The sequence below is a fragment of the Callorhinus ursinus genome, unplaced genomic scaffold, assembly GCF_003265705.2.
Source record: "Callorhinus ursinus isolate GAN/ISIS: 27379988/994484 unplaced genomic scaffold, GSC_fseal_2.0 scaffold59, whole genome shotgun sequence".
Taxonomy (NCBI): domain Eukaryota; kingdom Metazoa; phylum Chordata; class Mammalia; order Carnivora; family Otariidae; genus Callorhinus; species Callorhinus ursinus.
The window spans coordinates 6,382,187-6,407,343 of record NW_027397121.1 but is presented as its reverse complement, the minus strand read 5'-3'; the positions used below and the strand labels follow the sequence as shown (position 1 = coordinate 6,407,343).

The following is a 25,157-nucleotide window of genomic DNA, read 5'->3' as shown; positions in this document are numbered from 1 at the left end:
GGGGGGGGGGGGGCGGGGAGAGGAACAGGCTGCGGCGCAGCTGGCGAGTGGGGGGCCGGCGCCCCCCGCAGTCTGGGGAAGTTCTAGAAGTGAGGGGGATGGGAAGGAACCCCACAATTCGGCCCTGTTCCCGCTCGGCCTTTTTCCTGGTGTCCCCCGTACGCAGATGAGGCCGAATCGCGGGCCTGGGTTTGGGGCTTCACCCCGACCCCACCTCTGGCCCGGCCTGCGCCTCTTCAGCCCCCAGGGCCGGGCCTGCCCTCCGCCCCCACAAACAGGTTTCTCTGCTTTGCAGGGCTCTGTTGGAACTAGTCCCTTTGACTCCCCGTTTCAATTTTTTTTTTTCTGGGGCTTTATTTTGCGGGGAGGGCGCGGAGGGAGGTGGCTTTCTTCCTCTACCCCGCGCCCGCGCGCGCCAGGTTTCCTGCCCCAAGGCGGGCTTGGGTGCCCCCTCTGGCAGGAAGTGGGGCCGGGTGCACCCGCGTGGCGGTGCATGCGGTCGGGGTGCACCAGTTTCCCGCGCCTGCAAGAGCAGCCCGTGCCCCTCCCCCCGCGCGCTCTCGCCCCTAGTCCCGGCGGCCGCCCTGCAACGGCCCGGCGCAGACACTTGCAGAGTCACCCTGGGGCCGGGTCTGGAGCAGGGGGCGACAGGCACTTAACCAGTCTCCCGGCGGTTAAGGAAAGTGGCGGGCTAGAGGGGTCGCCAGTAATTTACTCTATCCTGCTCGCCAACTTGCTGTGTGACCTTGGGCAACTTATCAGGCCTCTCTGGGCTACTTTCTTCTGGAAAACAAGGAAGCCCCATGATGATTTCCTAGGGTCGTTCTCGTAGACTTCGTAAGCATTTGAGGAATACACATTGCATGCACAGTGTACGGAGGGGACAAGCTTGAGGCCCAGAAGGGCTTACTACGAACTGAAGGATTCAGGTCGGGCCCTAAACATGGCTTCGCCTAGCCAGGCCTCTGATATTCAGAAACAGGTGGAAGAGACAAGCATTTGTTGGTCTCACCACAGAGGGCCTCAGGCCTTCACTCAGTTCCTGGAGGCCTGAATGAAGGGGGGAGGTCAGAGAGTGAATTGAAGGGTTCCCAGTTGTAAGAGGTGGGGGGAAGCTCCAGATGATGCAAGAACTTTCCCGGAGACCCACCAGGATTCCCAGGCATGCTGGGCCCAGGCTCTCTGGGATTAGGGGCTAGCTTGGCCCAACTGGAACCCCCTCTGTGAGGGGGCCTTCAGCAGACCTCATGTGAGGTCAGCACTCATTTCGGCTGATTAATTTTGATGTTTAGTTTGAACGGGAACCTGTGGTGTAATATAAGATTCTAATCACTGCCTGTAATTACAGAGCAGGCCAAGCCACTAATGACGGAGCAGGGTAAATCACCAACCACCTTGTTTAAAAGGGTCTTCAAGTCTGAAATAATATAAAATAGAATAATTACCAGACAAAGTCTCGCCGTCTGGAGAATCTTGATGCTTGATGCTGGGGGCCTTAAGCCCTCCAAAAGTCACAAGTTTGCAAAAAAAAAAACAAACTTTTTTTTCCTCTCGAGTTAAAATTGGAAATTGTCTGAAAATCTGAAAAGGGGAAAGGAAAGTCATTTTCGAATGTTCTAGTTCTCATTTTGATTGGAGCGAGGACTTCTGTTGTGGACATATTTTCACTATGAACTGGTTTGATCCTTGGCATCAGTGTGGAAAGGTGGTTAAGGTAGATGTCTTAAGGCCTTACCCCCATTTTACAGACTGAAGGTCTTTTAGAAGTGAAGCCGCTTGGGCGCAACCTTTGCCAAGAGCAACCAGGGATTGGTTACCAGGGACGTGTGGAGCCATGGGTCTCTCAGGTCTTGTGGCTCTGCAACTGGGAAGACAGAGGGGGATTGGACCGGGTCGGGGGGAAGACCCTCACTGTCTTTTAAGCTTCTGGAAGAGGCTCCCAAATACGGGGTGCCAGGTGCTTCTTTCAGTGGGAGGTTTTAGGTAAACTCAGAATTAGCGGGGCTGATTAAACCCAAAACAGCCTCTAAGAAGAGGGAAGATGCTAGAAAAGAACCAAGAAACTTTGAGGACCAGCCCTGCTAGGTGGGGTGGGCAGCTAGCATGTTAGAAGGATCTCAGTGGAGAAATTCTGTCCCTCCTGAAAGCAGGCACTAAAGGGGAAGATCTCATTTGACTCCAGGTGGTGGGGTGGGGGAAAGGGGAGACCCACCTTTCAGCTTTGGGTTTGTTTTCCTCCCTTCACTACAATTTCAACCATCTTCCCCCTTCCCAAAACTCTTCCCAGCCTTGAATCCCCAAAGCTCTACCCCAGGGAGAGAGCGGACAGGAGAGCTAACGGGTGGGGTGGGCACCAGCCCTGGCCAGGTCATTGGTGTGGAGTGTCAGGGTTGGCCCTGGTAGCGTTTGGGCGTGAGGCTTGGGCCATGGCGGATAGGCAACACTGTTGGCCAGGTGGGCCGGGGGCTGGTGCCCATGGCGGCCGTGTGTCCAGGGCTTATTGCCTCTGCTAACCTTTCCTCCCTTGTTGCCTGTGAGCCGCTCAGGCTGGGTTTTCACTTAAGGGAAAGGGCAGCTGACTAGAGAGAGGGGCCCTGGGGCAGTGAGAGTGCTCCCCCCCCATCTATATCTTTGTCCAGGTGGCCTCACCCACAGAACCACATCTGAGCTGGCTATGGTCTTGCGCCTGGGCCCCGTGGGGGTGGCAGGACAACAAAGCACCCTTCTGAGCAGGAGATAAGAAGCTGATTAGGGCCAACGGCCCAGCCCCACCCTTTAGCAGCCTGCTGGGGCCAGGCGGACCCTGCTCCATCCCCCGATTCTCAGCAGGGCAGGAATCCCAAGTATCCCCAGGAGCAGGCAGGGTCCCACAGTGCCCCTTGATGGTGGGAATGGTGAAGAGGGTAGGAGGTGGACAAAGCAAGGTCTTGCGTTTAAAACAACTTCTGCTTCCCAGCATCCCAGCCATCGCTCCTCCACCTGCTCCAGAGAGAAGGGAAGATGAGCGAGTCGAGCTCGAAGTCCAGCCAGCCCTTGGCCTCCAAGCAGGAAAAGGACGGCACTGAGAAGCGGGGGCGGGGCAGGCCGCGCAAGCAGCCTCCGGTGAGTCCCGGGACGGCGCTGGTAGGGAGTCAGGTGGGTGTCCGAACCTTTGCCTCGGTTTACCCCTTTGGGTTAGGGAGGTGCCAGGTGTCTCAGCAAGTGAAAACGAGCAGAGGGCTGCAGAATCATTGCTGTGTGTGTGTCCTTCAAACACACCCAGCACATGCCGACCCTGGTCAGCTCCTGAGACCCCAGGAGAGAACTCGCAGGGGGCTGAGAAGCCCTGAGCCCATGCCAGACCATCCAAGCCAGAAGTGACCTTGTGGTCACACAGCCGGGGCTCACACCCTGGTAACTACCCACCCTTTACTTCCAGGCTGTCATGGACCAGTGCCTTTATAAAAACGTGGTAAAGATGAGTCGCATATACATACAAGTTCCAACTTCTAATCCTTAGACTCATTGCACATACTACTTTGTCCATTAACCATAAACATTTCTAAATACTTAACTGTCAGTTTCTGGACTTACTCATCCCAGACCCATAACAGAAAGCTCCTGGGCCGGCACCTGTCTGGGGGCCTCACTTCGTGTGGCCCTGGGCCAGGCTCCGCTCTGGCTCTGTAAAAGCAAATGGAAGCCTAAGAACTTAAAAATGTGGGGAAGTTGGCGAGAGAGTGACCCTTGAACCCTGGTGCCATCCCCCACTGAGGTCCCATGGGGTTAGGTTAGCCGGCACTCTGGGGCATGGGGCACGCTAGGGAACATGCCAGTCAGGCTGTGGGGGCCACCTGTGACGTGGTGGAGATCTTTGATTCTCTCAGAATCGAGAGAATTCTGATTCTTGGCAGCTGGTGAGGCCCAGCTTACTTCCCTTTCCCGGGAAAGAGGACAGGAATTGAGGTCAACCCTTGCTCTTGGCACGGTGGGCCTCAGGCTTCCCCATCTGTAGGATGGAGCGCGCAGTCTGTACTGACTTCAGGGAGACCTGAGCCATGAGGAGTCTGAGTGGTGGGCTTCAGCTGCCTCTTCCAGAGCCCACAGTGTGTGGAGGGCAGTCATTCTCTTAGTCTGGTTCTCTTGGCCTCTACCTCGTGCGTGTTAGCTGGGGTCCACAGAGGGGTGTCCGAGAAGGGGGTGTTGGGTTACTGGACCATAGTTCTTCTAAACAGCCCTTGGGCAGCCACCCCAAAACCACAGCTGACATGCCTTTACTGCTCAGCTTCTGTGCATTATGCAGCAGCTTTTTATTCTGTCAGGCTTATTAAAATTTTAGTGGCAACCACGGCAGAGATCTCGGTTTCCGACATCCAGGCATAATTTCTTCTCTGGGAGGCATGGCAGCCTGGAGGGAGTCTAGTTTGCAGGTAGAGGCTGGAGGCTCCCTCTAGTGGGGGGGTATCCTTTCCCCTCTTTGGCATCCCCCACAGGGAGTAGGCAACTGTCTTGGTCCAGTGCTGGACACTTCCACACCCTTCATTTCGTCTCCTGATACCCTGTGAGCTAAGTCTTGTTACCATTTACAGTTGAGGAAACCGAGGCCCAAGCATCCCATGTCTTGCCCAAGAGCTTAGAGCCCAGCGGTGGCCGAGCTGCCCAACAGTGTCTTTCTGCTGCCGTGCCACCTTTCCCTTTTCTTGTTTCTTGTCCTCTTGTTGTCACAGGGAGGCGTGGGAGGGGCTTTGCAAAAGATGGTCAGAGTGAGAACTTGAATCACGAGGGCTTGCCTGCCATGGCTCCTGTGGATTTCTGGGTCGGGGTGCTGCTTGCTGATTCAGTCTTGCCGGGGTCGGGGAGAGAGCCATGTCTTTTGAAAGGGGTGGGACAGGTGGCATTTGTGGGTCCCTGATTACCCCATCTGTCTTTGCAGAAGGAACCCAGCGAAGTGCCAACACCTAAGAGACCTCGGGGCCGACCAAAGGGAAGCAAAAACAAGGGTGCTGCCAAGACCCGGGTGAGGACACAGGAGGGGGACGGCCCCTCGGCCCATGGCCACAGCTGGGGGGCAGGTCTGGGAGGGCACTGGCCTGTCCTGATTCTGTCCCCTGCCCCCTCTTCCCTGGCATGGGTGGCAGTGGGTCTTGGCTAATTGGGGAAGGCAGGGTGAGGACTGCAGCCTCACTTCTGGGGAAATCAAGTTAGCAGTCCTGCTGCTCTCCTTGCCTAGAGAAGGGTGCATTGGGAAGAGGGAAGGGGGACTGCTCCACCAGTCCCTGAGCTGAGAATGTTCCATTCTGGGGTCCCCCTGGATCCCGAGGGAGTGGGGATGAGCAGGGAAGGCCAGATTCCCAGTGACAGCAGCCTCTCAGAGAGGTTGTTTTGTTTTTTATTTTATTTTTTTCTGAGACACGACTCATATCCTCTGAGTCATGGGTGGAGGAGGGAGTGGGGGGCGTGTGTGTATGTTGGGGGGGGTGCAGTGTGGCTGGCCAGTCATCACCAGCTGGAGTCGGGTGGGCCTGCTGGGGTGAGAGTCCCAGGCTGCCCTGAGCAGAGGTAGGTAGTTCTGCCCCTCCCCACTGGGGCACTGGTCATTGGGTGAAGATTGTCCGGGGACATTTTTGACTTAGTGGATCTCTTCTCTGGCCATCTAGAAAACTACCACAACTCCAGGGAGGAAACCAAGGGGCAGACCCAAAAAACTGGTAGGTGTGAAGGGATGGCGGCGGCGTGGTTTGCTGGGGAGGGCGTTTCAGAATGGGTGATGCCGAGTCCTGTGCGCTCAGCAGGGAAGGATGGCTCTGTCTGACCTGAGCCAGGAATAGCACGACATCACCCTCCCCAGGCCTAGAGAGGGAAAGGGATCTGCATGTGGCCCAGCGTCCTGGCACCCAGCCCAGGGCTTTTAAAGGGCTGTATGCATGAGAAGTAAGGGGTCCCAGGTACAAACCAGACCCCTGCCCTAGCGGAGGGTGGGGCTCTTCTTTCCTCTGCTCCTAGCTAGAACAGACTCAGCTTCTAGGGGGACTTGGAGGCCATCTAGTCTCCATCCCACCCCCCCCATAATAGAAATGAGGAAAGAAGGCTCCGTGAGCAGAGGGTGAGGTCTGTCCTCACCACGATCTTGGGTAGGGAGGATGAGGCAGCAAAGGAGCTCAGCCCTGAGTGGGGTGGGTAGTGCTATGTGGGAGTTGAGAGGTGATCCCACACGGAGGCACCTCCTCACCTGGGACCCATCTTCCGTTTCTGAGCCCCCAAATAGCTGGTAACTGAGGAAGGTGGGCTGGGTCAGGAGGCTGTTTCTAGGGCCTACGCTGAAGTTAAAGGCCACCCCAGCCTTGTTCCTCCTGGCCCTTTTCTATCCCCCAACCTGTTCCCTGAACTCCCTGAGGCCTTCATTCCTCGAGCTGAGCCACCACCAGGGTGAGGAGGGGGGTTAGGGGGTGCTGGCAGGGCCCCAGGAGTGAGTAACAGGAAGCGAGTTGTTTTGGAGTTTGTGCCTGGCACGGGGGCCGCAGGCCCGTGTGGTGTGCCGACATTCCCGCCCAGTGAGTGAGCCCCGGCGGCACACACTTCCCTTTCCTCTCCACCCTGGCCTGGTTCCACAGCCCCTCTGCTGCCCCTGCGGGCCAAGGCCACCTGGTTCCCCTGCACTGCACCCAGCAGGGGGGGCTCATGCACCCTGCAGCCGCCCCTTTCCGTTCATTTCCTCTTCCTGGCCACCTCTCCCTTCCCCTCCTATAGAAAGCCAGTGACTTCCTCACTTGCCCCAATCGGGTGAGGCTCTGAGCTCTGCGGGTCGCGCCCCCCCGCCCCCCCAGGTCCTGGGGCCGAAGGGGCCTGGCTCTGGGCTAGAGCAGCATGTGTGTGAGGTTTTTTTCCCTCCCTTTAAATTCTTCCTTTTTTATGAATGAAACTGGGCCGTGGAGGTTGCTGAGTCACTCACACACTCAGCCCTGACTCATCCCCCTTCTGGAGAGCCGGGGAGCCCGGGGAGTGCTGGGGGCCATCCTGGTCTGCCCCCCCCCCCCCCCGTGCTGACTGGCCTGCCCACCTCACAGGAGAAGGAGGAAGAAGAGGGCATCTCGCAGGAGTCCTCCGAGGAGGAGCAGTGACCGCGCCGCGCCGCCAGCTCCTTCGCCGCCGAGGAGCAGTTTCCCTCCGGGACTGGACAGCGCCGCTCCGCTCCCCCCGCCCCCCCCTTCCCCAGGCCCACGCACCGCCGCCACCCCCCTGCGCCCTCACTACCACACTACACAGCACACCAGCCGCTGCGGGGCCCCAAGGCCCGAGTGGGGAGCAGTTTCCTTTGGTTTCCAGCGAGCCCTCACCCACACGCACACTAGCCCTCCCCGACAAAGCCGACTGCGCACCTCTCCGCACCCTGCCCCTTCTGCGTCCCCGTGCTCTGTGGTGGGGACGTTGCTGACTGGGCTCTTGGTTTGGGGGGGTCCCTTCTGCTTCCCCCATTCTCCTCTCTGGCTTCCCACTAAGGGGCCTGGGAGGGCTCCCCTGGCCTTAAAAGGGGCCTGTGCCCCGTCTCATTCTGACCTGCCCCACTCCACAGCACTGGCAACAGTAGGCATGGCCAAGGGGGGGGCGGCGCTCGGCCCCAGGAGGCCCACCCCCCTAGCGGCCTGTGTCTAAGGTGCGGCTCACACCCACTTTCCTTCCCTCCTCCCTTGCCTGGTCCTTGCTCTAGGTCGGACAGCCACCTTTGGGCACAGGAAGGAAGGCAGGAGGGGTCTGAGCCCCCTACTCTAAATGGGCTCCAGCCCACCCCCCCCACACCCTGGAATCTATTGCCGTGAGGGAAACGCAGTCCCCCTTTCTCCAGGTGAGGTCCAGGAGGCCCAGGTTCCCTGCGGCGGCCTCCTCAGGTGGGCTGGAGCCACTGCCCAACCCCATCCGCTTCCACCCTAGGCCTCAGTTTCCCCTTTCCTCACATGGGGCACTAATAACAAGGAGCTAGCCTTGCCCACTCCCACCCTTCTGCTCCTCCCCACCCCCCAAGGTTCTGGTTCCATCTTTTCCTCTGTTCACAAACTACCTCTGGACAGTTGCGTTGTTTTCGTTCAATGTTCCCATTCTTAGACATCCGTCATTGCTGCTGCGACCAGCGCCAAATGTTCATCCTCATTTGCCACCTCCTGTTCTGCCCACGTTCCCCTCCTCCTGGAGGCTCTTAGGGGAAGGGGCCCGGGGCAGAATAGGCTGGGTTACCGACCACCCCAGTCCCAGGGAAGGTGGGGCCCTGCCCCTAGGATGCTGCAGCAGAGTGGGGGGGGGCCTGTATTGACCGTCGAGGGTGTAGGGGCTACCTTCTCCCCCCTGTTCTGTCGGGGAGGAGGGAGCCATTATTTGTCCCAGCCTGGGGCCCCCCCATCTGGTTTCCTATTTGCAGTTACTTGAATAAAAAAAATACCTTTTCTGGACCGGAGTCCTTCTATGGTGGGTCCCTGGGGTAGGTAAGGGTGGAAGCCAAGGACCTAGTTGGTGGGGGTGGCCCTCCTGTGGGCTCTGTCCAGCTCTTCAGGCTGGGGGGGGGGGGGGGGGGGGGGAGGAAAAGCATTAGCTCCAGGGAAGGGAACTTAAGCCTCTCTTGAAAAAAGCAACCACACCCTAGCCACAAAACAGTTTATTTACAAAATATATATACTGAATACTATACATTCGGCCCTGTCACCATGGAAACAAATCCAAAGCCAGGTTGGGGAGGGCTCAAGAGAAAGGTGGTGCCCAGGAAAATGTCTCCAACCACCCAACTGGGCAGGAAAAACTTTTCATTAGCCCGGGGAGCCGGTGGGAGGCTCGGCCCACCAAAGACAAGGCCTGTGGGCTGGCGGGGGAGGCGGAGAGTGAGCTGCCGGGGCTGGATGGGAGGGGAGAGGAGACCCAGTTCCCAGCCAGGGGCCGGGGTGGGGGGGTGGGGTGCAAGTGGGGAAGGAAGCTGCAGGCCCCAGGCACTCCCAAGACCCCATGATTCTGGAGAGCAGGGCAGGGGGGCAGGTCAGGTCTTGACATCCAGCAGGGGCATCCGCTTGTGCTGGTAGCCACTCTGCCAGCCATGTACCACCTGTGGGGGAGGAAATGGTGCCACGGGGCTGGGGTCCAGGGCAGAGGCCGTGACAACCCCTGGGGGGGCACCCCACTAGCCCTGGCCCGAACGGGGAGGGCTGAGGGCAGAACCGGGCTCTGGGCTTCAGGGGCAGGATGGAGGAGAAGACAGCAGGTGCCTGCTGAGTCTCCCCGCCCCCAGCACTCACCTTGGGGTCGCCCACATCAGAGAGCAGCTCCTGCTCAGCCTCGTGCAGCTCCTCCGCGGGGTCGTAGCTGTACATGGGGAGCAGGTGATGGCGGAGCCGGTCGGCCCTGGGGAGCAGGGGAGGGTGCTCAGCACAGGGGCTGCCCGCTCCCAACGCCTGACTGCCCCGTCTCTACTCTCCAAGGCAGGGCACTTCCGGCAGGTGCCTCTGGGGGCACACTAGGATTCTGACAGTACATGCCCACTTCTAGAAGCGGCCCCTCTTCGGTGGGGAAGCCCAGTTTGGGCAGGAAAACCCAACAGTGGGGTGTAGAGAATTTCAGGCTTGTGTTAAGGAAAGCCGAGGGGCATTTCAGCCGTGGATGTAGAGCAGCTGATCCTACGGGAAGAAAGGTAAGCCGAACGCAGGGGAAGTAACGCTGAGGACAGGGACACTCACCGCTTTTTCTTCTGGACATACATTACCTGTAACAGAGACACGGCGCTGTGGAAGCTGCTGAGCCCAGGATGGCCCACAGGAGACCCACCTCTACCCCCTTCACCCATCACAGCAGGACAGCTGAACCTGTGCAGGCTGGACCACCCCCCCCCCCACAGCCCCGCTCTGCCCCAGCAGAGGTGCGGGTGTGTACGTGGGGGGCTCCTTACCACAGCCACCACCACCCCGACCAGGGTGATGAGGAAGAAAGGCCCCAGCACATAGCCCACCATGGAGTCGCTGTTGGCCTGAGGGGCGTTGGGCACCGTAGTGTTACTCATGACATCGGCAGCCGCCGGGCTGGGTGCTCAGCATGGGCAGTAGTGCCTCGGGAGGGCGCCTCCACTGGGCTCCCTGGGGAGGAGAAACGGAGGTTATCTATTTCACCCAGGGTGACATCCAAGCTCTGGATCCCTCCCCAAGAGCTGGTGGTGTATCAAAACTTAGGTCAGGCCCTGGGACGAGGGATCCTCCGGGTCAATGTGCCGGGTTTAACCCTACAGTGACTCCAGGGAAATCTGGGTGTAGAGGGCACCAAGGGGAGGCCCAGAGTCCTGCCCGGCTCCTATCCCCAAATCAGGGTGGGGCCTGGCTCAGGTGCTGGCCAAACATTTGCACACCTCAACTGGGAAAAGCTTAGCTACACGTTCCCAGCCCCTATTCCCACCTCTTGGGACACTGGGCCGCCAGCACCTATCCAGTGGAGCAAAAGGGGGAGATCTGACAAAAATATGAGGGTCTTGCACTGTGGGGCCCAGGGGGTGAGGTAGGAGCATCCGAAGGAGCCTGCCTCGGTCCTGGTCCAATCCCCACACTTTAGGCTATAGGCCTTCCCTATACCCTCCTTGTCTCTGGTGTTACTGCAGACAGAGCCGGGACAGCCTCTCCCCCATTGGTCTCGTGCCAGGGTGGACACAAGTGGGCAGGGCGGGATTGTATCTGCGAGGTGATGTCACCTCCCTCTGGTCCGCACCCGGGGCTCCGCCCATGTCCCTCCCCTCTTAGCCTGGGCTGACAGACGGAGGTGAGAGGGTCAGCTCCCATCGATGGATGCAAGATTGTCGATGGGCTCCTGTACGCAGACCCCAAGGTCCCCGACCCCGCTTTGCTTGGGTCTCCATTGGAGGGCAAGGTATGAACTACCCGTCCCGGTGTCCGTGGGGGCACCGAGCTTGCCCAGTCGCATGCACACCGTCCCATGGTCGAGGGGACCTGCCGAGGTGGGGCGGGTGTCGGGCCGCTCCTAGGATGCGGAGCAGCATCGGCGAGTGGGAGGTAGTTCCCACGGCGCTGAGCGGCTCAGGCCGGGGGAGGGAGGTCTGGGGGCTACGCAGAGGGCCCGGGCATCCTGGAATCCCGGCACCCCGATACGTGGACCCGTACCGGCGCTCTGCAGCCCATCCAACCCGATCATGCCTTACCTCCCGCCGCCGCAGCCCGGACAGGAACGCCCTCGTTTGGCTCCCAGGCCCCGGAAGAGCCGGCAGGCGCGTGATCAAAGGACCCGGGGAAATGGGCGGGGCCTCAGTCCCGGGGCACAGCCAATCCGGTGGCGGAAGGCGGACGGCCCGGAGACTTCTGGAGCCGCCAATCCGGAGGTGGGGGGTGCGCCGTGCGGAGGCGGGGAGGGCCCAGGTTGCAGGGTCCACCCCGCGGCAGCAGGGGGCAGGCGAGCGCTGCGCAGCGGGGGGAGGAGAGCGCGCGGGGCGGGGCGGGGCCGGGGCGGCTTCCCGGCGTCCCCCGGGGCGGACCCCAGCCGAGGGCTCGCGCCGAGGAGCTCCCGTATGCAGGCTGCGGCCGGGCATCGGGCTTCCTCGTTCCCCGGGGTGGAGCCCAGGTGTAGGGCCAAGCCACGCCCCGAAATTTAGTCCAGGCGAGCGGCGCCTGGCTGCTCTCCCCGCCACGGGACCCTGCCCGGGGCCCCCAAGGACTCCATTAGTGTTTACGGAGCCTTCCAAGCCTCCTAAGGGCCAGAGGGGCCCTCTGGGCTGTGCTCTGAGGGTAGATAGAGTAGGCAGGCCGGGGTTCGCCTCTGCCCAGCGATGGGACCTGGGACCCACTTACCCTCCACCCTTTTCTGCGCCTCAGTCGTAACGTCTGTGAAACAGACTCGTGAGGATTAAGCGATGACGTGGATAAGGAGTCTGGCACACACCACGCCCTGTTAAAGCCCCCGCTAACCTCCGTCCGGTTTCCAAGGGCACAGATGGTGCAGCGGGGTGCAGTCCCCCTCGGCCACAAGAAACTTGAGAAGGAGGTACAGGGCGCCTGGGTGGCTCAGTTGGTTAAGCGACTGCCTTCGGCTCAGGTCATGATCCCGGAGTTCCGGGATCGAGTCCCACATTGGGCTCCCTGCTCAGCAAGGAGCCTGCTTCTCCCTCTGACCCAACCCCCTCTCATGTACTCTCTCTCATTCTCGCTCTCTCAAATAAATAAATAAATCTTAAAAAAAAAAAAAAAGGTACATTCGAAAGCTTTAGTGGTCTCATCATTACAGTGGCACACACTGGAGATGGATCGATGGATTTTACCAATGTCAGCATCCTGGTTGTGATATTCTGCCATAGTTGTGCAAAAGTTAGCATTGGGAGAAGCTATGCAAAGCGTACAAGGGATGTCTATTATTTCGTACAACTGCATGTGAATCTACAGTTACCTCAAATACGTGTGTGTGTAGCTTTGTACCCAGATCTTGCCACCTCTCCCCCCAAATCACACACGGTTAGGAAAACTCCAGACTCGCAGGTGATGGAAGCCACCCAAGAACGTAAAAGTTGTGGGAGCTGAACCAGGCTGAGGCTCTCCAGGGTCCTTGGGTGGTACTGGAGATAGAGGGCTAACCTGTATCACCTTATTCTTGCCAAAGACAGCCAATGGCACAGACATGGTTGAACCACTTGGTCTGTTCTGGCCTGTTTCCTCAGGTCCTTCCAGAGGTGGGATTAGGGCAGGTCTGATGCAGAGATGACCCAACCTAGAACCAGAGGGCAGTTGGGAACTCTGGCCTCTTGCCTTCAGACACCATCATCTGACTGGTAGGAAATCAGAGATAAGGGGAAAGGAATGACAGAAATGCCCGGGTCTGGAGGCTCTGGGTGGATTCCTGGTATTCTCAGGCTTTTGAGTCTGAAGAGTAAGGAGACCACTCATCCCAGGCTTCTTCTTCTTCTTCATTTTTTTTTTTTTTTTTTATGATTTTACTCATTTGACAGACAGAGCAGGAACACAAGCAAGGGGAGCGGGAGAGGGAGAAGCAGGCCTCCCACCAAGCAGGGAGCCCAATACGGGGCTCGATCCCAGGACCCCAGGATCATGACCCTAGCCGAAGGCAGACGCCCAACAACTGAGCCACCCAGGCGCCCCTCATCCCAGGCTTCTATCAGAGCTGAGGGCAGAGGGAGGAGGCCACCTTCCCTGGCGGAGCCTGCCTTGCAAGGAGGTTAGGATCAAATGATAGGTTTTAGAATCCAGATCGCCTTGGCTGCCCACACATCCAACCTCTGTCCTCAACCTCACAGCTTCTGACCACATATCTTGAGGGCCCTGTAGGAGTGGGCTTAGTGGTCAACTGGCTAAGCCAGTGTGTAGACAAGACTGGGGTCTCAGGGTCAGAAACTCAGCATGCTTTTACCTCCCTTACTCCCAGGACAGAACACCATTCTGAGCTAGGCAGGTCAGGTGGGGTGACCCCAATTTAAAAATGAGTAAGCTGAGGCCCTGAGCAGTGTGATGACTTCCCAGGGCCTTGGTGTGATCAGCGAGGGTGAAGAAGAAGGGAACGACAGGTGGGCCCTCTTCCTGGACAGCCCTGTGCCAGCATCTGTTCCATGTCTGTGTTGGAAGCTGGTTTGCTCCTGGGATAAGGCTTCAGATCCCAAGAGGGTACCCCAGGCCTAGCCAGGGAATACTCCAGCCCTCCCTGCTCTCTTCATGCTGCTGCAGCCTCAGGAAGGGGACACACAGGGCAGAGCTGAGGTTGCACTCTGCCACCCTGATCAAGTTTTGACTGTACCCTTACCCTGTGGTTATGGTTCGTGCCTAGGCTTATGTATGCACTTTCACTAATGCCTTGCTCATCTTTGTGTCCCCCTGCTCTGGACCTACCTAACAAATCATAAAAGCAACACTTAAGAAGATCAAATTGTTGACAAGTAATGTAAATTCATTACAGAACAAAGCTCAAGATTTATAGGAATGCAGCTATCCAGCCCTCAATAAGAAAACATTCATAATGTGTGGCACCCATTAAAAAAATGGGCCCATAAATACTTAGATATGTAAAGAGGCAGGAAAACGGTCTCTAATCAACTGAAACTGACCCAGAACTGAAAGATGGAGGGCCTAAGGAGGACATTAAAACTGTTAAAATTGTATTCCTTATGCTCAAAAAGTTGAAAGACAAGGAAGGTATAAAAAAGCCTCAAATTGAATTTCTGACATGAAATCTACAATGTCCAAGATGAAAAATACATCGGATGAGATTAATGGCAGATTATATACTGCAGAAAAAAAGATATGTGAACATGAAGGCATTAGAATAGAAGTTATCCAAAATGAAAGGACAAAAAAGAATCTAAAAAAAAATTACAAGAGCACCAGTGAATTGTGGGACAATATCAAAGGGTCTAATATATGGGTAATTAGAGACTCAGAAGAAAAGAAAGAGGGGACAAAATATTTGAAGAAATAATGACTGGGGGCGCCTGGGTGGCTCAGTTGGTTAAGCAACTGCCTTCGGCTCAGGTCATGATCCTGGAGTCCAGGGATCGAGTCCCGCATCGGGCTCCCTGCTCGGCAGGGAGTCTGCTTCTCCCTCTGACCCTCCCCCCTCTCATGCTCTCTCTCTCTGTCTCATTCTCTCTCTCAAGTAAATAAATAAAATCTTTAAAAAAAAAAAAAAAAGAAATAATGACTGAAAGGTTTCCAAATGTAATGAAGACTATAAACCCACAGATCCAGGAAAATGATAAGCCCCAAGCACAAGAAACATGAAAAAAAAACACAAAACTATATGAAGGCACATTATAATCAAATTGCTTAAAATGAGTAATGAAGAGGAAATCTTAAAAGATGTAAGGTACAGAGGAACAAAGTTAAGAATGACATCAGATTTTCACCCCAAACAACCTGTGTAAGAAGACAGTGAAACAATATCTTTAAAGCATTTAAAGAAAACCTCCCAATGTAGAACATTAGGCAAAAATATCTTTCAAAAACATACAATAGCCAAATTATGGAAGCAGCCTAAGGGTCCACTGATAGATGAATGGATAAAGAAGATGTGGTATAAATATACAATGGAGTATTTTTCAGCCATTAAAAAGGATGAAATCTTGCCATTTGCAACAACATGGATGGAGTTAGAGAGTATAATGCTAAGCAAAGTTAAGTCAGAGAAAGACAAATACAATGTTTCACTCATGTGGAATTTGAGAAACAAACAAACAAACAAAAAATGGACAAAGGAAAAAAAGAGACAGAGAGAGAGAAAGCAAGACACAGACTCTTAACTATAGAGAACAAACAGGTTGTATATGAGAGGGGAGGTAGGCAGGGGGATGGGTGAAACAGGTGCTGGGGATTAAGGAGAGCACTTGTCGTGATGCGAACTGGGTGATGTATGGAAGTGTTGAATCACTAGATTGTACACCTGAAACTAACATAACGCTGTATGTTTACTAGAATTCAAATGAAAACTTCATAAAAAATATCTTTCAAAAACAAAGGTGAAATAAAGACATCTTCAGATATATAAAAACTGGAAGAATTCATCACTAGCAGACCTGCACTACAAAAATGTTAGAGGAATTTCTTCAGGCAAAAAGAAAATGGTACCAAGTAAAGATATGGACCTATCCTTCAATCCCAAAGGAATGAAGAGCTCTGGCAATGGTAACTACCTAAGTATATACTTTTTTTTCTTATTAGTTACATCTTTTAAAAAAATAATTGTTAAAAAAATGATAATGTATTACGGGTTTGTGCACTGAGAACATTTACCAAAATAGACCATATTCTGGGCCATAAAACAAGTCTCAAGTTTAAAAGGATTCAAGTTAACACATGTAAAAGTAAAATGTATTATGTCAATAGTGTAAAGGCTAGATAAGAAATGGAAATATATTATTGTAAGATTCTGGAGTGCCTGGGTGGCTCAGTCGGTTAAGCGTCTGACTTTTTTTTTTTTTAAAGATTTTATTTATTTATTCATGAGAGACAGAGGGAGAGAGAGAGAGAGAGAGAGAGAAGCAGAGGGAGAAGCAGGCTCCCAAGAAGCAGGGAGCCCGATGCGGGACTCAATCCCAGGACCCTGGGATCATGACCTGAGCCGAAGGCAGACGCTTAACCATCTGAGCCACCCAGGAGCCCGAAGCGTCTGACTTTTGATTTCAGCTCAGGTTATGATCTCAGGGTCATGAGATGGAACCCTGCATTGGGCTTGTGCTGAGTGTGGAGTCTGCTTAAGATTCTCTCTCTCCCTCTGCCCCTACCCCCCCATCAGTCTCTCTCTCTCTCAAAAAAAGAGGAAGAAAAAATAAACCAGTAACAGAAAGATCCTTGGAAAAGCCTCAAATATTTGGAAAAGGAATAACACACCTCTAGATCAAAAAATAATTAGGGGGATGCCTGGCTGGCTCAGTAGGTAGAGCATGTGACTCTTGATCTCAGGGTTGTAAGTTCGAGCCCCATGTTGGGTGTAGAGATTACTTAAAAATAAAATTTAAAAAAATATTTTAAAAATAATAATTAGGATGTATTTTGAACTGATGAAAATGAAAACACAACATAGAATTTGTGGGGCACCTCTATTAGAGAAATTTATGGCTAACTGCCTTTAAAAAAAAAAAGTTCATGTCAATGACCTCAGCTTCCACCTGAAACCAAAGTATGCAGAAGAAAATAACAAAGATCAATGCAAAAATCTTTGAAATAGAAAACAGAAAAATAAAGAAGAATCAACGAAACCAAAAGCTGCTTAAGATCAACAAAAGAAATGTTTATAGCAGCAATGTCCACAATAGCCAAACTGTGGAAAGAGCCAAGATGCCCATCGACAGATGAATGGATAAAGAAGTTGTGGTATATATACACAATGGAATATTATGCAGCCATCAAAAGGAATGAGATCTTGCCATTTGCAACGACGTGGATGGAACTGGAGGGTGTTATGCTGAGTGAAATAAGTCAATCAGAGAAAGACATGTATCACATGACCTCACTGATATGAGGAATTCTTAATCTCAGGAAACAAACTGAGTGTTACTGGAGTGGTTGGGGGTGGGAGGGATGGGGTGGCTGGGTGATAGACATTGGGGAGGGTATGTGCTACGGTGAGCGCTGTGAATTGTGCAAGACTGTTGAATCACAGATCTGTACTTCTGAAACAAATAACGCAACATATTTTAAGAAAAAAGGAAAAGAAGAAGATAACAGGAGAGGAAGAAAAGGGGAGTATGTCAGAGGGGGAGACGAACCATGAGAGATGATGGACTCTGAAAAACAAACTGAGGGTTCTAGAGGGTAGGGGGGTGGGGGGATGGGTTAGCCTGGTGATGGGTATTGAGGAGGGCACGTTTTGCATGGTGCACTGGGTGTTATGAACAAACAATGAATCATGGAACACTGCATCAAAAACTAATGATGTAATATATGGTGATTAACATAACAATAAAAAAATTTAAAGAAAAAAAAAAGATCAACAAAAGAGATAAACCTGAATGATCAGGAAAAAAAACTACAAATCACCAATATCAGGAATGAGAGAGGTGACATCACAACAGATTTTTACAGATAATAGAAGAATAATAAGGGGAGATCAGAGACAACTTTATGCCAATAAATTCAGCAACTTAGTTGAAATGGAGAACACAGGAAAAACACAAATTACCTAAGTGCACTTTTATATTTATATTTATAAGAATCTAGGTTGAATTGATACCATCTTAGTTTTAATAGCATACATTACTGCCTCCTATCCAATTCCATACCCCCTTTATGTTGGTATTGTTACAAATTCATCTTTATACATGTGAACATAGATTTATGATTATTGTTTTGTGCATCTTTTAAATCGTATAAGAAACAAAAAAGAAGAGTTATATACCAAAAATAAAATAATACTACTTTTTAAAATTTTTACTGTGTAGTTACCTTTACCAGTGATCTTTATTTCTTTATGTGGCTTTGAGTTATCCTCTAGTGCCCTTTTGTTTCACTCTGATGGACTCCCTCTAACATTTCTTGTAGGGCAGGTCTACTAGCAACAAATCCCATTAGTTTTTGTTTATCTGGGAACTTCTTAATTTTGAAGGATAGTTTTTCTGGATATAGAATTCTTGGTTGACAGTTTTTTTTTCCCTTTTCTGTCAGTACTTTAATTTTTTTTAAAAAAGATTTTATTTATTTATTTGACAGAGAGAGAGACAGCGAGAGAGGGAACACAAGCAGGGGGAGTGGGAGAGGGGAGAAGCAGGCTTCCCGCAGGGCAGGGACCTGACACAGGGCTTGATCCCAGGACCCCGGGATCATGACCTGAGCCAAAGACAGATGCTTAATGACTGAGCCACCCAGGCGCCCCCATTTTAGTTAATATTTTTGTAAGCGTAGCTTGAAAAATATGGAATGCTTCATGAATTTGTATGTCATCCTCGTGCAGGGGCCAGGCTAATCTTCTCTGTATTGTTCCAATTTTCATATATGTGCTGCTGAAGTGAGCACCCTATCTGTACTTTAAACATATCATCCTATTTGTTTCTGGCCTTCATGGGGTCTTATGAAAAATTAGCTATTAATCTTAGGATGTTAATTGTAATCCTTATGGTAACCATTAAGAAAACAAGTAGAGGGGCGCCTGGGTGGCTCAGTTGGTTAAGCGACTGCCTTCGGCTCAGGTCATGATCCTGGAGTCCCGGGATCGAGTCCCGCATCGGGCTCCCTGCTCAGCAGGGAGTCTGCTTCTCCCTCTGACCCTCTTCCCTCTCGTGCTCTCTATCTCTCATTCTCTCTCTCAAATAAATAAATAAAATCTTTAAAAAAAAAAAAAAGAAAACAAGTAGAAAATATAGAGAAAAGGAAGTGAAGAGGAAATCAAAATGGTACACTAGGAAAAAAAAAATCAAACATGAAAGAAGGCAGTATTGGAAGATTGAGGAACAAAGAAGATGACATCTAGAAAAGAACACTTGTCTTGGTTAACTTCCTGTCTATCATTTAAATTAACACAAAGATGCATACACATAAAGTGTGCACGCGTGTACGTGGGCCATCAAATTCAAAATACGCCCTAATTGGAGCCCTGCGAGCCGTAGCCCAAACCAGTAAACCCTTTAATATCAGTAATCACTTTATTTTTTATTATTTTCATGTTTTTAAGTAATCTCTACGCCCAACATGGGGCTTGAACTCAAGACCTGGAGATCAAGAGTCGCATATTCTACTGACTGAGCCAGCCAGGTGCCCCGGTAATGACTTTAAATGTAAATGGATTAAGCTCACCAACAAAAAACAGAGCTTGGTGATGATTGTACAATATTATGAATGTACTTAATACCACTGAATTGTATACTTAATGGTAAATTTCATGTGTATTTTACTACACACAAAAGAAGACAGACTGGCAGAACGGATTTAAAAACCTAACTGAAAATAAATAAATACAAGTGATCTAACTGGAATTGAATAGACATTTCTCCAAAGAACATAACAAATAGCCAGTATGTACATGAAAAGATGCTCAACATCACTAACTGGGGAGATGCAAATCAAAACCACAAGATACCACTTCCTACACATTAGGATGGGTGTTACTTAGAACACAACAAAACATAAAATAAGCAAATATTGGTGAGGAGGTAGAAAAAATTGGAACTCTTGTGTACTATTGGTGAGAATATAAAAGGTACAGTCACTGTAGAAAACGGTATAGCGGTTCCTCAAAAAATTAAAAATAGAATTACCATATGATCCAGCAATTCTACACAAGGATATATGCAAAGGAATTGAAAGCAGGGATTTGGCCAGATATTTGTACATTCGTGTTCATAGCAGCATTATTCACATTAGGCAAAAGATGGAAGTACCCAAGCACTGACAGATAAAGGGAAAAACAAAATATGGTACATACAATACAATGGAATATTACTTGTCCTTAAAAAAGAATGAAATTTTCACATATCTACAACATGTCTGAACCTTGAGGACATTATGCTATGTGAAAAAAAAATGGTTACAAAGGACAGATAGATGCTTATGATTTCACTTATATGAGGCACCTAGTACTTTACATATCCTAGTAATAAATTCATAGAGACAGAAAGTAGAATGGTGGTTGCCGGGCGCTGATGGGGTAAGGGGAAATGGAGAATTATTATTTAATGGGTATGGAGTTTCAGTTTGGGGAGATGAAAAACGTTCTGGAGATGGATGGTGGTGATGGTTACACAATAATGTACCTACTGTCACTAAACTGTACACTTTAAAATGGTCAAAAATATTTTTTAAAAAATCCAAGTATCTATTGCTTATAAGAGACTCACTTTATTTATTTAATTTAAGACTTTATTTATTTGTCAGAGAAACAGAGAGAGAGAGAGAGTGCACAAGCAGGGGGAGTGGCGGGCAGAGGGAGAAGCAGGCTTCCCGCTGAGCAGAGACCCCGATGTGGGACTCGATCCCAGGACCCCGGGATCATGACCTGAGCTAAAGGCAGATGCCCAACTGACTGAGCCACCCAGGCATCCCAAGAGACTCAGTTTAGACCCAAAGACACAAATAAGCTGAAAGTGAAAGGATGGAAAAATATATTCTCCGAGAAGAGTAACCAAGACAGCCAGGGTGGCTCTGCTAATACTAGACAACATAGATTTTATTTTATTTATTTATTTTTAAGGATTTATTTAAGTAACCTCTACACCCAACATGGGGCTCGAACTCATGACCCCGAGATCAAGAGTCACGTGCTCTACTGACTGAGCCAGCCAGGAGCCCCTAGACAAAACAGATGTTGAATCAAAAACTGTTACAAGAGACAAAGGGGAGGACATTATATATTGATAAAAGGGTCAGTTCATGAAGGAGCTGTTTGACGCAAACAATGCCAGAAATGAAGGGAGAAATAGACACATCTACAAGAAGAGTTGGAGACATCAGTACCCTACTTTCAATAATGGACAGAATATCCTATACAGAAGTTCAATAAGAAAATAGAGTACTTAAAAAACACTAGAAACCAACTAGCCCTAAAAGAGATACAGAACACTCCTCCCAATGAAACAATATACACTGTTCTCAAGTATACACCGAACATTCTCCAGGACAGATCATGTTAGGCCACAAAACAAATCTTAATAAATTAAAACACCTCCTAACAAAGAAAAGTCCAGGATCAGATGGCTTTACTGGTAATGTCTACCAAACATCGAAAGGAGAATTAACACCAATATTTCTCAGACTTTTTCAAAAACAGAAGAGGAGGGGAACCCTTTCTAACACATTCTATAAGGCCAGCATTATTTTGATACCAAAGCCAAAGAAAGTTCCATAAGAAAACTCTAGACCAGGTGCCTGGGTGGCTCAGTTGGTTAAGCGACTGCCTTCGGCTCAGGTCATGATCCCGGAGTCCCGGGATCGAGTCCCGCATCGGGCTCCCGGCTCGGCGGGGAGCCTGCTTCTCCCTCTGACCCTTTCCCCTCTCATGCTGTTTCTCTCTCTCTCTCTCTCTCAAATAAATAAATAAAATCTTTAAAAAATAAAAAAAGAAAACTCTAGACCAATATTTCTTATGAATATAGATACAAATCTCAACAAAATACCTGTAAATCACATCCAATGGCCCATTAAAAATGATTAGACACTGTAACCAAGGGGGATTTATCTTGGGAATGCAAGGGTGGATTCCTAGGAAAATCAGTGTCAGCACATTTATAGGGCAAAGGAAAACCACAGGATCATCTCAATAGAGGCAGAAAAGCATCTGACAAAAACTCAACATCCTTTCATGATAAAAATACTAAGCAAACTAAGAATAGGACAGCCTTTTCAGCAAATGGTGCTGGAACAATTGGATATCTGTATGCAAAAGTTATCAACATGAGGGGTGCCTGGGTGGCTCAGTCGTTAAGCGTCTGCCTTCGGCTCAGGTCCTGATCCCCGGGTCCTGATCCCCGGGTCCTGGGATCGAGCCCCGCATCGGGCTCCCTGCTCCGCGGGGAGCCTGCTTCTCCCTCTCCCGCTCCCCCTGCTTGTGTTCCCTCTCTCCTTGTCTCTCTGTCAAATAAATAAAATCTTGACAAAAAAATTATCAACTTGAATCTCTACTTTGCAACACATACAAAATTTATGATGTGTGATTATATTTCTATAAAACTAGAAAATGCAAACTAATCTGTAACGACAGAAAGCAGATTCATGTTTGCTTGGGGACAGAGGCATGATCGTCGGGAGAGGGATCACAAGGAGGCACAAAGAAACTTTTGGGGGTGATAGATTGGTCCATTGATTTGATTTGGTTGTGATTGTTTCATATGAGCATGTATGTCAAGACTTACCAAGTGTACACCTTGTATATAAGTAATTCATTGTATGTTAATTATACCTCAATAAAACTTTTTAAAAAATATATGAATAAAGAATGCCTTAAAAATAATGGAAGACCCCGTGGATTATCAGTGCATATTTATTTTATAAATGAGTTAATGGATTTAATGATGTGACTCAATGGACTGACGCCCAGCGACTGGGAAGGGGGAGACACAGAAAGAAAGAGGAACCAAGACTAGTAGAATTTTTTTTTTAAGATTTTTTTTTTTTTTTTGACAGAGAGAGACACAGCGAGAGAGGGAACACAAGCAGGGGGAGTGGGAGAGGGAGAAGCAGGCTCCCCGCGGAGCAGGGAGCCCGATGCGGGGCTCGATCCCAGGACCCTGGGACCATGACCTGAGCTGAAAGCAGACGCTCAATGACTGAGCCACCCAGGCGCCCCTATTTATTTTAGAGAAAGAGCAAGCGTGTGACCGTGAGGAGGGACAGAGAGGAAGAGAGAGAATCCCCAGCCGACTAGACTCCCTGCTGAGTGCAGAGCCCAACGCAGGTCCAAGATCATGACCTGAGCTGAAACCTAGAGTCTGACCCTCAACCAACTGAGCCACCCGGGTGCCCCTATTTCATTTCTGATTGGAAAAAAAAAATCACTCTCAAGAGTTGGAGGATATAGGACGTAACAAAGAAGGAAATAAAATTACTCATAATCTCAACTTCAGAGGTGCTTCCTTCCAGGCTTTTGCTCACACTGGCTCACTTCCTTTTGTTCAGTTATTTGGTGTCCCGCCGGCATCCCCTGTGCTTTCCCACCTCCGTGCCTTACTCCAGCTGGTCTTCCACCTCTTCCGGAAGCCCAAGGCGCTCTCTCTCTCTCTCTCTCTCTCTCTCTCTCTCTCTCTCGGTGGTGCAGCAGGGGGCCAGCTCCAGAAGGAGGGAGGAGTGGAGGAAGAGCTTTGGAGAAGACCTTGGCCAGTAGAGCGGGGTCAGCCTCAGCCCCCACCCCATTCTGGGATAAAGGCCAGCGGGACTGAGGCAGAGCGGGTCCCCATAGTCCCTGCTCCTGCCACTGTCCTGTCCCTGGTGGTCTGAGGAGCTGAGGTGTGGGACCTCGGAACAAGGCCCGTCCCAACCTGGCCCCCTGCCTCCATCCAGCCCTGACCTTGCCTTGACTACCCAGGTTCCTCCATGGTGGTTCCACCCCAGTAATTTCTCTGTAATGATCCGGAGACTCCCCCTCCTTCCAAAGCCCGGCCGGGCCAAGGCCAGCAGGTGGAGGCCCATCAGGTGGCCCCCACTGGGGCTGCATATCCTGAAGGAATAAGGAAGGAGGGACTAAGTGGGTCCTAAAATGCATCAGAAGGAAGGGGTGGCTGGAGGGAACTTTTTACTGGCCAGCTCCTGACAGCACCAGATGCCTGACTTGCAAGGTATTTGCTTCCCTCCAGCTTTCCTTCACCGTCTGAACCTGATCCCCCACCCAACCTATTTTTCTTTTGTCCTCTGTCTCCTCCAGGCTTCAGCTCCCTCAGCAACTAGGTGGGGACCAAAGTACTGCGTCTCAGGGTCTATGTGAAGGTCAGGGCCCTGTATAGGCAGTAAGGCGTTCGAGGAATTGTTTGAACTGATGGAAGAGTACGTTGTAAACTGCTCAAATAATGTCAGCTGTTCTAATCGGTCCACTCAGCTTTCTCAGATCAAGTTCCCCTCAAGTCAAACAAATTACCCTCGACTCCACCCTTCAATCTGCAAATCCGCGTCACTATCCCAGCTTGGCTTCCCTTGCTGGTCTCAGACACAGGTCCCACAGAAGGCACTAGCCTTCCGTTAGGTTCTGCCCTAGGTCCGGGAAAGTTCACAGGATCCTGGGCTGAGGGTGAAGGGCAATAGCAGGAATGGGGAGTTTCCTGCCCCTGAAGAAGCACCTTCCCCTTTTCCCCCCCTAACCCACAAACTCAAGACAGGAAGAGAAAGGTGGGGGCCCTGGTGGGTGCTACGCTGGTTGAACATCACCCTTATCCCAAAGGGAAGAGACTACTATAGTGCTCTTCCTCTCCCTGCTCCGAACTTCTCCCCAGATCCCTGAGGGCAGGCCTGCGCTGGCTTCCTTCCCAGTTTGGGGGAAAGTTGAGGGGGCGTGTGTGTGGCTGGTAAAGCTGTCCAGAGTACAGGGTGACATTAGGGATACATTTCCTTGTGTTGGGTACATTCCCAAAACATCACTGGGCCCTTTGTTTCCTCCAACCCACATTTCCTAGGTACCTGCTCTAAGCCACTCAGCTGGACACCAAGAATAGAGAGACAGTCTCCCCACCTTAGAGGGTGCCTTTGGAATGAGGGCATGTACAGGAGTTCCACAACCCCAGCGAGGAGACAGAATCTCCCAGATCTTGCCCAAAGGAGGGCAGAGCACATGTGACCTGTGGAGCTGTGCAGTGGTGTGTGATGCATTTGGAGTACCGTAAGAAGCTCGAGGAGATCAGGTGAAAAGAAGGGCAAGGTCAGTGGCAGGGAAAAGAGTCTGCAGAGCTGGGCCAGGGCCAAATCACAAAAGATGTTGGGTGCTAATCTAAGGAGTTGGAACTTTACTCTGAAAGCTCGGGGTGGGAGGTGAATCAGAAGTATCGCTGGGGACATCAATGGGAGAAGGGAGGGGTCAGATGAGATGTCAGATGAGAAGAAAAGTGGCCTGTGGCAGTCACTGGGCATGGATGGTTGGCACTGGAGGCTCAGTGGAGGGGAGGCATGAGCCCATGGTATCTGGTTTTCTCTGGGCAGGCGCAGCTCTTGCAAAGTGCAGTACAGGAATGAATGGATTAAGTCAGGGATGGAATTCTACAGGGAGGCTGCAGAGGAAGAACAGGGGGACCAGAAAGATGGGAGTAAATAATGGTGCAT

At 51.2% G+C, this 25,157-nt stretch overlaps 2 protein-coding genes and 1 non-coding gene across 7 annotated transcripts in view; 1 reads left to right on the top strand and 2 right to left on the bottom strand.

Moving 5' to 3' along the window:
- The window catches only part of HMGA1 (high mobility group AT-hook 1), a 9,481-nt gene extending 1,064 nt beyond the window's left edge, over positions 1–8,417 (top strand). The window contains exons 3-6 of one of the 3 annotated variants that reach the window (XM_073884965.1): positions 2,957–3,135; positions 4,913–4,996; positions 5,637–5,691; positions 7,047–8,417. In XM_073884965.1, coding sequence (XP_073741066.1) covers positions 3,001–3,135; positions 4,913–4,996; positions 5,637–5,691; positions 7,047–7,411 — 639 coding nt within the window. In that variant the 5' untranslated portion in view covers positions 2,957–3,000 and the 3' untranslated portion in view covers positions 7,412–8,417. Of the gene's footprint in view, positions 1–2,956; positions 3,136–4,912; positions 4,997–5,636; positions 5,692–7,043 lie in introns of all 3 variants that reach the window. The other 2 variants (XM_025862265.2, XM_025862264.2) reach the window with 2 other exon arrangements.
- SMIM29 (small integral membrane protein 29) lies at positions 8,032–11,380 on the bottom strand. Of its 3 annotated transcripts, none has more exons than XR_003206088.2 (6): positions 11,147–11,380; positions 9,896–10,079; positions 9,687–9,712; positions 9,249–9,354; positions 8,408–8,519; positions 8,032–8,166 (listed from the first exon to the last, which is right to left on the bottom strand). XR_003206088.2 is itself a non-coding variant. In XM_073884966.1 (6 exons), exons 3-6 carry the CDS (start codon positions 10,004–10,006, stop codon positions 8,993–8,995), a joined length of 309 nt encoding a protein of 102 aa, XP_073741067.1. In that variant the 5' UTR covers positions 10,007–10,079; positions 10,869–10,968; positions 11,147–11,373; the 3' UTR covers positions 8,606–8,992. The 3 variants fall into 3 exon arrangements, 2 of the variants coding, with proteins under 2 accessions (XP_073741067.1, XP_025718051.1); XM_073884966.1 differs by lacking the exons at positions 8,032–8,166; positions 8,408–8,519 and adding exons at positions 8,606–9,058; positions 10,869–10,968 and having other exon boundaries at positions 11,147–11,373; XM_025862266.2 differs by lacking the exons at positions 8,032–8,166; positions 8,408–8,519 and adding an exon at positions 8,606–9,058 and having other exon boundaries at positions 11,147–11,371.
- Positions 11,381–18,336: 6,956 nt separating this feature from the next.
- Positions 18,337–18,443, bottom strand: LOC112816186 (U6 spliceosomal RNA). Its single transcript, XR_003206134.1, has one exon. It is a non-coding gene; the product is annotated as a U6 spliceosomal RNA (small nuclear RNA).
- Positions 18,444–25,157: the final 6,714 nt, after the last annotated feature.

What these genes read in the sequence shown, in the direction of transcription:
- SMIM29 (XM_073884966.1), bottom strand. Translation starts at nt 10,006, where the DNA reads ATGAGTAACACTACGGTGCCCAACGCCCCTCAGGCCAACAGCGACTCC. An exon ending in TCGGGGTGGTGGTGGCTGTG is followed by an intron (nt 9,713 to 9,895) that starts GTAAGGAGCCCC and finishes TCTCTGTTACAG; the next exon opens with GTAATGTATGTCCAGAAGAA. An exon ending in TATGTCCAGAAGAAAAAGCG is followed by an intron (nt 9,355 to 9,686) that starts GTGAGTGTCCCT and finishes CCTGCTCCCCAG; the next exon opens with GGCCGACCGGCTCCGCCATC.